Source organism: Polypterus senegalus, chromosome 11 (assembly GCF_016835505.1).
Source record: "Polypterus senegalus isolate Bchr_013 chromosome 11, ASM1683550v1, whole genome shotgun sequence".
NCBI classification, from domain to species: domain Eukaryota; kingdom Metazoa; phylum Chordata; class Cladistia; order Polypteriformes; family Polypteridae; genus Polypterus; species Polypterus senegalus.
In genome coordinates, this window is record NC_053164.1 from 122,582,780 (window position 1) to 122,595,196 (window position 12,417).

Here is a 12,417-nt window from a genome sequence, read left to right on the forward strand (position 1 = left end):
ACAATGACCCAAAACACAGTCCGACAACTACAAAGGCATTCATGCAGAGGGGGAAGTACAATGTTCTGGAATGGCTGTCACAGTCCCCTGACTTGAATATCATCGAAAATCTATGAGATGATTTGAAGAAGGCTGTCCATGCTTGGCAGCCATCAAATTTAACTGAACTAGAGGTTTTGAATGGAAGAATGGTCAAAAATACCTCCATCCAGAATCCTGACACTCATCAAAGGCTATAGGAGGCATCTAGTGGCTGTTATATTTGCAAAAGGAGGCTCAACTAAGTATTGATGTAATATCTCTGTTGGGGTGCCCAAATTTATGCACCTGTCTAATTTTGTTATGATGCATATTGCATATTTTCTGTTAATGCAATAAACTTAATGTCACTGCTGAAGTACTACTATTTCCATAAGGCATGTCATATATTAAAAGGAAGTTGCTACTTTGAAAGCTCAGCCAATTATAAACAAAAATCCAAAGAATTAAGAGGGGTTCCTAAACTTTTTCATATGACTAATCTAAGCCAAAATGAAAGACAAAATCATAGTCAAAATCAGATACTTGGACGACCAGGAAGTGTATGATGCTACCTTTATACCTTTGAACTGATGATGTCACATGCTGCAAACTTCTAATTGACTGTACCTAGGAACAGCTTGGCAACCAGACCAAACACAATGCGCAAAGTAGTGGTGCCCAAATTGCTAAGAAAATAGTTCCATGGAAAAATGTATTTTATTTTAAACTTTGTCAAAAACATCACTAAACATAAAGTAAATGTAACCACAGCATTCTTTGGCAAACAATATTTTGGTGATTTCTGAAAGGTCAAGTATTGTCTATAAAAAATAAAAAGTATATGCCATATTATGACACACCAGTGCCTAACCAGCAAAGATGGGAGCACAGTCTGCTAAATACCACACCCACTGTATATAATCTCAGCATGGAGCCAGACACAATTAAACTTTGATTTAACAACACGTTTACAGTTGAAGGATGCGCAATGTTCTCAGTTATTTTTAGGGAAGTAGTCAATGCATTGCAGACATGAGATGCTCAGGGTCAGATTGTGCTATAATCTGGGTTTGGGACCTCCTACAACATTTGAATTTTGTGTTTGTACATTTTGTTTTTGAGAGTTTTGAAATATATTATTCTGGCAGTGCCATTTTGCTTCTGGCAGCCCCTATTGATGGTATTTTTTAATGTTGTTTTGTTCATTGGTGGTCATCTAACACAGAAGTAATGTGACATACTATATAATTTTGTCCCACCTATATAAAATGGTGGCACATAGGTTATGCCATTCATATCTTAAATTCTTAACAAAATACAAACATCTACAGTCTGGTAGTTGAGTTTAATTAAAACAAGTAAGTGTCACAACTTTTCAATGGTTTTGCAGCAACAATTCTTGCTCCTGTGCTTTGTACTTCACAATAGATATTTCCACTTCTTTGGGTATTTAGATCCTAGCCTTTCCCTGCCTCTAAATTCTTCTCAAGTATTTTTCATCTCCTGATTGCTTTATTTTGACTTTGTATTCAGGCTACAGGCTGAAAAATAGATGCTATAAAATAGTTTGAGAATGGCTTGGCTGTTATTTGTTGTAGGAAAAGGTTGAAAAGGGGATACCGTTAGTGTACCATACTGGTGGTGGTGAGAAGACTTGTTTCAACAGAGTATGTCAGAGGTAAGTTACAGAAATGCACAGACAAGTGTGGTGGTATATGGCAGTGGTTTCAAAATAGAGAGGCTGTATAAGACAATGGCTGTGATAGACATAAGTAAGATATAGAAGTGGGGCTGTGGTAATACTGTAACCCTAAATGAGAACACACACAAAACACATTGTACCTGGGTGTGTTTGGGGTATATGGTACACTAATAAGGAGCACCATCAACTTTTTTGTCACTCTATAATGCAGGAGGCACATATAGTATGTGCCTCTTTCAAAGCTGATTAGTTAGGTATACAGTAAATATGCGGTCATACTAAATTAGCAAACACCAACATGTTAAGAGAAGAAGCAGGTACATTGAAATAAAGTAATAATTGTGCTGAGGATGTTTTGCATTCTCAGTATTTTTTGCTTGTGCTGTAGTTTTTAATGAGGAAAATATAAATGCTGCACCAAAGTCTCTGAGGAAATGGCCTCTAATCTTGCTTATAGTTTTGGAGAAAGTGAGCTTCACACAGTCTGGCTCATAATATTATCAAATAAAATGCTTCTTGTGGATATCGAAAGCAGAGAGACACATCACAGTACAAAACTGTAGAAGACAGCTGTTTTTTTTATTTTTAAAGCATTGAAGGAAATGTCTGCCTGGATAGGATGGCTGGCAGATTTTAATGGTCATTCTGTTTATATCTCAGTCATGCTAACTGAAGTAAAGTTAGCTTGACTCTCAACATTCAATTGCCATTTGCTGTGTCACAATTTATGTCTCTGGTGACCATTTACCTTATGTCACATTGATTTGACAGAAGGCTTACAATCATGAGCATAATTTCTGCCTGATTCTTTTGAATAAAGTGACAGTCTTAACAACAGTGGTATTTAATCCTATGTTCTGCTTCTGAATGGTTCCTGACAGTGAAATCAAAGTCAGTACTGAGAGACTGCTGAATACCATTAATGTTACTATTTCTTTAATGTGCCATTTATATTGTATTTTGTGTGTTGTACAATTTGTGCTGTGGAAAATATTACAGAAATTGCTGTACATGTTTCCTTTCTTTGCTGAGGGCAATTAATGATCAAATCATTCTGTTGTCTTTTTGGGAGTCACATTGGCATAGCGCTACTGCCTCATATAGTCTTGATTTGTATTTTGCACCTATTTGTTGTCTGTGAAGATTTTTCCCTGGCTACCGCTTTTCTTTCCTTGTTTATTAGGTCAATTGACAATTTTAAACTGGCCCAGTGTCAGTCTGGGTGTATTCAGGAGCATTTCCTTAATCGGGTCTGGTTTCTGAGTTATGCTTGATGTTGCTGAAATAGGCACCATCTCCCCATGTCCCTGAACTGGATTCATCAGGTTTGATATTGTTATGTTTTGTTGACCTTTTGACATGACACAAGAAAGAACTGTAATTAAAAAGTACATTTAGTTTGTATCTCACAGCAGTTACACTATCTGCAGTAAAACTAACATAAAGTTCCTGTGCTCTACTTGTCCTATATTTAGTTATATTAAGCCTATTACTAAACAGAAGTATTTGATAAATCTAATTACTATTTTGAAATTTGTAGAATTCATTAAATTAATTTACTTTCAATGTCAATTGTAATGTACTGTACTGGAGAAGAATATCTAGCATATAGGTTAATTATATATATATTTTTTTATTAATGTCTAATGATTGTCTTAAGTAGCTAGTTGTAAAATGCAAGGAAGCCAGACAAACCAGTCTTTTCTACCCCCAGTGTTTCATTGATAAGAAAAGTGCTATTTGGGCCAGTTTTTATGACTTAATTGTTTCCTTTCTTTCTTATTTGTTTGAAACAAAAATAAAAGTGGACTTGAGGTGGGGAGCTGTGCCTGAACTGCTTCATTGATGAATGGGTGAGGAAGTGTCCGTAGGTGTGCATGTCAGACATAATTAAAATTTTTGTATATTTTAATTTGTGTCAGAAGCTGTTCAGGGACAGTAAGATGGAGAGACTTGCAAAGGCATGTTCTTTTTGCCATTTTCTTTCCTGAAGACAGTAGATAAAATGATGACCTTAAGAGAACTGACTAGAAATGAGCTGACCATAAAGAATCAAGTGTAACTGCAAGTTTATGTGCTGCCTGAAACTACATATCTAGCATGATCAAGTTGTATGGTACTTTGTTTAATATCTTGGATATTTTACCTGTAATATATCTATATATATCCTTATATGTAATTTGATACTATCCGTATGTATGGTGTTCGCGTTAATACCCCATATGTATGGTGTTCACGTCAATACCTCAACTCAGTACAAGTTGGAACCGTGCAATGGGACTCTGACTCTGTAGTTAGAACATAATGTGGCAAACGCGGCCGCAGTATTGCATGATTGGCTATGAATGTATGAATGCTTCAGTGACGCCATTGGACGGCCGAGTATAGTAAGTCGGTGTTGGTTCGATCAGATAACAGTAAGTTCGGTTGGTTTTTGGAACGTTGGTTTGGTGGAGCGTACTTTCCAGGACTAACATTGTCGACTGACTTAAACCCTTCGACAGCACCAAAACTGTAAGTAATTTAGAACGTATCGCCATTTGTTTGGTACGTCGAAATCTATCTTTGGGCAGTTCGGTTTTGGCATCCGACCTTCTGACATCTATTGGCAAACTGAGTAATGACAGCTGGGTATTAACAACAGTCATTGTTTAATTTTTAGCCAATCTCAGATCTAAAATGACCACGCCAACATAATTATTACTCCGACTCTGATCGAAGTCGTAAAATACGGTTTGTTTTGAAAATTTGTTTGCCGGAAAAAATCAAATGAGGTGCGCCGAAGAGCTGCGTTCATGTCTCGCAGCCTCGTTTAAACAGGATGCTCTTCATTACATCCTAAGCCGAAAAGGTCTATTTTAAGCACAAATCAGTGCCATGATAACAAAATCATTTCAAGGACTTAAAAAAACAAATAATTCTTTGCAGAGAAAGTATGGATTTCGCAAACGTAGAATTTGTAGCCCGATTCAATCGGGTTCCCAGTTGCTAGTATATATACCTATTCGTTCAACAGACATTATCATCTACAGATTATTAAGGAGTAACGTTTGATGTTTTTGAGAGAGAGATCACAGTTACTTATGTTTTAGAGTGTAGCTTCTGTTTGCCAGAGATATCATGGCCACGTGCTTTTCTACCCACGTGGGGGAAGCCCTCCCGTCAGAGCTGAACACGATCTGATACAGTTGCCAGTGTTTGACATTAGAGTGTGCCTACCTTCCGCTTGGCCAGAATTACATTTTTTTTATTATTGCTTTTCAAAGTTTGTTATGTTTCACTGCTACTTGGGCAGAGCCATGGGGGACAGCCAGTATTGATTAAAAACATAACTTTTTTCATGCCTATTCTTTTGTTCTATAAAATGTTTCCTGGGGTAATAGATGTAAAAGGGAAGCAGTGGGGGATTGAGGCTGAACTACTGCACCTGACAGTATGGTAAGAATAGAGGATTTGAGGAATTCTGGTAAAGTCTACATAATAAAGAGTATAAAAGGGGAAAAGATTTCCGCCTAAATACCACAAATCATGTACCATAACATTTTCTAAGCCTCCTTTATCCTGTGCAGAGTTGTGGAGGGCTGGAGCATATCCCAGCAAGCACTGGGCACAAAGCAGGAACAATCTCTAGATACTGGACCAGTTCATCATAGGGCAAAGACACTCAAAAGCAAATGTGAATTTAGCATCACCAATCCACTTAACCTATGTCTTTGGACTGTGGGAGGAAACCCACACAGACAATGGGAGAACATGCAAATTCTACACAAGGAGAACCTAGAAGGTGAACCCTGGTCTCCTTACTGCAAGGCAGCAGTGCCACTACTGGGTGACTTACTTATACTGTTTTTGTGTTACATTTTTGCATATTATATGATTATATAAATTAACGATTGTTATTACTTTAACACATTACCAAATTAATCCAGTTTGAAAGTGTATTTATTATTATCAACAACAATTTATCATGGCTAAAAATAAACAGTCAGGAATACTTTTACAGAGAGAGTGATTACCGTGATGAAACTGGCAATCCACAAAATACTTAGGCAGCTGTTCTAAATAATCCACACTGTGGCCTTGATGGACCTGTTTGCTCTGTCTGATAACTGGTCAACTCTCATTTTGAAGACTGGCGTCATTTGATTGATTTTACATGCTGATGATGATGCTGAGTTGCCTGGTTTGATTTAGTTTCAAGGATTTACAACTCTTTTGAATAGACTTTATATGGACTCTGTATGGACAATTACTCTTGTTCATACTATTCCTAATTTCAGAGAATTGAACACAAACAAAACCAAACATTGAACACTTACTTATCTTTTATATTGCTCTTCTCCGAATCACCTGCTTAAAGTTTATCATTGAGGATCCATTGATATTCCAGTCAAATTACACTCCCGATGTCCTTAATTTCTCTCCTCCCTTTATTTTTATAATATCCATGTTTCTTGCCAGGTTGTGTGGTATAGTGGTTAAAGCTGTGCAGTTTAAACCCTGGGGTTGTGGGTTCGAAACCCTCTACTGATCCTGTGAGAGCATGAGCAAGTCATTTCAATGTTGTGTGCTCTAATTGGATAAACAAAGTAAATGTACATTGTAACTAATTGTATCTCAGATGTTGTCAGCCAAATAAGTAAATTAAAATATTTTCTAGCATTTTTATGTATAATTTTTATTTCTCCACGATTAAAATATATTTGATTGATTGTCTACTGAATTTTGCTTTCAGTTTTTTATGCACTTTGTAATGCTCCATCTACAGTAGTGCTCTGTAAAAGGTTTTATAAAGCTGATTGTATTTTCATTGACGTTGTCACTACTCCAAAAACAAACCTCCCCTACATTTATTCACTTTCTAACCTACTTTTTAAATTTTAGGGTCACAGGCTGTCTGGCCTATACTGGTAGTGATCGCTGCAAGGTAACAACCTCCATAGAGCTCAAGTACATTGCCGAAAACTGTACAGGAAATGAGCTATGATAGCAAATTGATAATTATATAAATATTCTTTAAAATGCTTCTCCTAAATATTTCACTTTTCAGGAGGTTTGTGGTAATAGATTCTCCTAACTTCTTTACCACATTGATGCAAATTCATCTCCACTTCCCTACTTGATATAAGGACTTTATTTTTGAGGTCGGGTTATGCTGTACATAATCATAGAGTAGGAAAATAATGGCCACATTAAATAAATTAACAGTAGAAGAGTTTTCAAATTAAAAAATTGAGTTCATTCCACCTAGCTCTTTTGATTATGTGATAACTAAAGTATTTCAGCTATTTTAGACTGGGTAGTTTGTTTCACATTCTGTTTGAAGAGGGTGATTGAACACCAGAGCATCTCTTGCCTTAGTAAACAGCTGACACGGCCTCAGACTTTTTTTATCTCAAATTGGCAAACTAACATCTTTTTGGGTCATGAGAAATAACAATGCCAAAGTCCTTGGGTAGTGAGTGCAGTTTTGTAATCTATTTGCATACAGATAAAAAGTTCAGAATATCAAGGCTGAGGACTGTAGACCTTTTAGCCTCATTTATTCTTATTTTTTACTTTTCTAGAAACTTGATTAGAAAAGCTGAAACCGCAATAAAGTAGTTTTCCAGTTCTTTCTAAGGAAACAATGGCAAGCAGTATGAGTGAAACCAGCCACGTTCTTGATATGGAACATTACCATGTTACAGAGGATCATGGATTTATTCTGCCGGAGCCTCTGGTAAGAATTGGTTTCACTCTGCTATTCACATTTTTCATATTTTCAGCTTTTGTTAATATCTTCATTCATGAGAGGAGCTCCTCCTTGTTCTAAATGATGTATGATGTACTTTATTAGAATTATATTTTCTATGTCTGAGATATTTGTCTGCTTTTTGGTTTGCTGCTAGATTATGACAAACATGTCCAGATTTCTTTTAGGTAAGAAAAACAGTAGTTTTCTGTTTTTTATTAAGATAATTATACTTGTGAATCATGCCACTGAGGAGTAGTGGTGTGTTACATGTTGACTAGGACATGCAAGGAAGAATTCTTCTGTACTCTATACATATTACAATAAAGACGCTATAAACCTATTATTATATCACTTTAACCCTTTTATGTCAGAAATACGTTAACAAATAAGATTTTTTTGCATATTGTTAAGTTAAGAAACTTGCTTATGAAGCTTTAGGCAGAGAACAGTGTGATATTGGTTAGGCATGGTTTTGATGAATTCACCTTTTTAATGTTTTCTTATACAGCCAATTCCACAATCAAAATAATATATTTAAATTCTGCTGAATGACGGCCCTTAAAACTAATGTCCATTGCAATTATAAATTCTGTTGAGAAAATTTGAGAACGTATTTATCAATGTATACTTTATATTGACACACTGCTCATTGAACTATGTGTAATTTTTTAGACAAACCTATCTGAATATTACCAGCCCTGGATGGAGATTGCTGATAAGATGCCATTCTTGATCAAGACACATTCACTACGGGAGGAAGTGAATAAAGTAAGTAGAGGACATTATCAATATAATTCCCTGTTTCTAAGTGATCTCATTTCACAAAGGAGGTGGTTTACTATTGCTGCTAGTGACAAAAATGTTGTGTGGGACCATAAAGGTTGAGAAGCTCTGCTTTAGAATATATACATATTTTTTTTATTTGATCTAAGCCCCTGCCTGAATATTTAACATTGAGATTCTTTATAATATTACTGGTTTGCATCTTACATTTTCTTTTTAATTTTCAAGATTGCACTTACAGTAAGGTAGTCCATCATCAAACTCACTTAATGTAATGTGTGCAATGCTACAGGGAATCCTTGTAGCATCAACTCAGGACAAGACCCCATTTCATCATAGGTTACTCTCACACACCTACACCCCTTCACTCATTCATGCATGGTCTGTTCAGTGTCTTCAGTCAATATAACCTGTGCTGTTTTTTGGATGAACACAGACAAACGCTGATGAAGACACAAAGAATTTAAAAAATGTTTACAGACAGTGACCAGGCTAGAATTTAAACCCAGTCTGATGGAAAGAGAAGATTTGATCAATATTACATCATGCCAACACCACATTAAAACCACATAAATAAGATGTATGAAGCGATCTTTATTTATACGTGTTCATGTGATACATCAACAACTCCTATAACATTAGCTGGACTGGCCAGTGATGAGTCCATTTCTGACTATCAGTATACTCTGCCCATAACTGAAGACCAAATAAGGAGTCAACTGAGGAATCCGTACAAAGGAAAAACTGTGGAAGCAGATGGAGTCAGTCCTAAAGTTCTTAAAGCCTTTGCTGACCAACTTTGTGGTGTCCTCTGTCTCCTGTTTAGTCTGTCCCTGAGGCTCCAGAAATCGCCACAGCTATGGAAAACATCTTGCATTGTTCCTGTTCCAAAGACACTTCCAGTTTGTGAGACTTAAGGACTGTATTTTTGATATGAATGTGAGCACCACATTCAGATTATGAATATAGCACCAGAAAATGTCACTTGCAAAAATTCCCAGATAATTCTGCACTTATGGGGTGTATTGAGAGAGAGTATAGGAGTCAGTTGGGGAACCTCTCTAAACTCTCTCATCAACAAAATGTTTCTAAGTGCAAAACTGTTGCTTGCTGGATTTTTTTTCCCCCACCATTTTCAGTAAACTTTAGAGACTTGTGTGCTTGAAAATCCGAACAGATCAGCAGGTACATAAATATTCAAACCAGGCCATCTGGCACCAACAATCATGCCATGGTCACAATCATTGAGATCACATTTTTCCCCATTCTGATGTTTGACGTAAACATTACCTGAAGGCCCTGAGCTGAGGTTTTATATATTGCACTGATGTCACATTATTGGCTGATTAGATAATTGTATACTTAATCAGGTGTTTGTAATAATTTTCTCAATGTGTATTTATGAGCTAGAGAGTGACAAAGCCAACATTTGTACTCAGGTTTCGAGACATAAGGTTCTAACCACTACACCACTGTGTCCTTCCACAGCCTACAGCAACTTGATTTACTAGTAGTCATTAGATCTAAATGCAGGTCTATACCCAAAATAACCTTAAACAGTATGCCTTTTAAACAAAGAAGTGTGGAAGGAACCCCAGATGATGACAAGTATAGTTGAATCAATCAGTCTTTATTCAGTCACCGGTGAGTACATAGGATTCATGCGTTGCAAGGCAGAAGAGCAAAGTTCCGCTTTTCAATCAACTTTTTATACTTTCTTCCTCCCCCTTTCCCTTAGTTATAAAAAAGCATAATATCATTTACTTAAGCATTTCATTTTATAATGAGCAAATCGGACAACCCTTTCTGTTTTGTGTATGTGGCAGAGGGGCCCTAAAGAAGGAAAGGTTATCTTTCCTGTGTCTAACAGACGCATTCCTAAAAAGGAAATTCTCCTAGGTCAGCTTACTTCACCTTGTCTTATGACAGGCACCTGTATTGATAACCTTGTACTAAAAGCAGAACTGCTTTGCCAGCTTTTAACCCTTTGTAGCTTGCATGTAGTTTTTTTCTTTCACAGAAGATATAACAATCATTTATGTGCCTGTTCATTCAGAATCTCAAATGTTCAAGAATGTAAGTGGCAACAGTTCAGAATCTGCTAAAACCTGTAATTAGATTATTCTCTGACAAATATATTCAACCACATCTGGATGGTTCCACTAGCTGCAGTCTTTCATCACAATCTTATCTTTTAATCAGAAGCAAGTCAGTGGTTAAATATGATCTCTTTCTTTGGGTTTAACATCCGTTTTTCTTGTATTTGATCTAAATAGCTGTCATACTTATAGTATATTGTAAATTGGAAGTTGAATAGCACTTATTCAGTCCAGCAGTCGAGTTTTAAAAATTATCCATTTTAGCATAGTACACCAGAATCTCGTATTCTTTTCTGTACACAATTTTTTGAGACTTTGTAACTGAAAACGATTAATTCAGAAACATTGTGACTGTGATGAAATATCAGTGTAGAAAAACTGAAGAATTTGTAAACAGTAGTTACTTTAATCACTTCACAGTGGTCCTCATCAAATACACACCATATACTCATGTAATCTATTAGCCTAGAACAGGGGTCCTCAATCCCAGTCCTGGAAAGCCGCAGTGGCTGCAGGTTTTTGTTCTGATCTGGTTGCTTAATTAGAAAGCAATTCTTGCCAATAAAGCACTAACAAGCTATGAAATTAAATTAACTCTGCTATGTCAGGTCATTCTCATATCCTAGAGTTTCTTTCCCTTTCTATCATGCAAATGATTTGAAGGCTATTATGGACGAGTAATTCTCAGTCCTTCACTTTTTTCTCTTCATTTTTCTTCCAAGTATTTAATTAAACCCAATAGTGCAGATAAATACACACAGGTGTAAATGTAAATAAGCTAAATGGAGAAATGCTGCTCTCTCTTGTCATTTGCATGTTATTGATAATAAGGAGCAATTAAAATAGCTGTTTAAGACAAAATCAAGCAATAAGGGCTCAAAATCGCTAAAGTGAAGCAAAAGTGTTACTTTAGCAATAAGTGCTTTTTATTAAGCAACTGGGTTGGAGCAAAAACCTGCAGCCACTGCGACTCTCCAGGACCGTGATTGAGGACCCCTGACCTAGAATCAAGTCATGTCCAAAGGACAAAAGCAGCCAAATAAACGTAAGTTTTTCTTTTACAACTCATTGCAGTAATTCAAATGTTAATAACAAAGATGGCATACTGTCATTATTCATAGTGTCATAATGTATAATAAGCAGAGACAGCCTCACCAAACACAGCCACACACTTTAGTATTCACAGCAAACACAGCAGTGAATGGTCCTTGAAGGCAATGATATTTTAAACACCCAGTCCTTCATCACAATCTCTGTTATAATTGCACTAATGTAACTTGAATTGCTACCAACAAGGTACACCTTATGCACATCTAATGGGAGTTGGTGAATTGCAGTGAGTGGCATGGCAAAAGCTTTACATATCATCATTGACATGTACTGCAAACAAGAAGGAACATTAACATGTTTCTTTGTAGCATGGTAGCCGTAGCCAATGCATTACACGATCACTCTTGGAATCTTCCTCAGTGTTTAAGGTCAGAGAAGAATTGTGTGTTCCGTCTGGACAAAATATAGTGTTACATTTATGGCAGTAAAATAACTTATACAAAGTATTACTTTTATTTCAGAATTGACAGAATGAATGTGTAGCAGAGCTATTGGTTAATGGTGTAATCGAGTATTCTGCCTTCATTTTCGTGTTGCCTCCATAATGTTGTACTGTTATTTTATTTTAACCAAGGAATTTTACATTGATACATTTCAGTTGTAAATGATAATGAATGATGCATTGATTTATGTTTAATAAACTTTACAATTTATTTTTTATGAATGATTTTGAGTCCATAGAAAATAGAACAGTACATCAAATACACCTCCGGGATTGAAACAGAGGTCACGTTTAATGAATATTCTAGAAAATCAGAAGACAAAATGTGGAAATCTGTCATCTAACTAAATAAAAAGTGTAATAGGAGATCTAAATTATTTGATTAACATTCTAATTACAATTAGATTATCATCCAGTGTAGTTCTCTATGGACTAAACTGAGAATTCCACTTTATTAATTTTTTAGTTCAGAATAGTGAGCAGTTGAGCAAAATGACACCTTTTATTTGCTAACTACAGTAGA

The 12,417-nt window shown here is 36.0% G+C and overlaps 1 protein-coding gene across 1 annotated transcript in view; it reads left to right on the forward strand.

The window, feature by feature from the left end:
- The window catches only part of ido1 (indoleamine 2,3-dioxygenase 1), a 70,789-nt gene that overhangs the window by 23,371 nt on the left and 35,001 nt on the right, over window positions 1–12,417 (forward strand). The window contains exons 2-3 of the mRNA XM_039769591.1: window positions 7,291–7,445; window positions 8,133–8,228. Coding sequence (XP_039625525.1) covers window positions 7,353–7,445; window positions 8,133–8,228 — 189 coding nt within the window. The 5' untranslated portion in view covers window positions 7,291–7,352. The remainder of the gene's footprint in view (window positions 1–7,290; window positions 7,446–8,132; window positions 8,229–12,417) is intronic.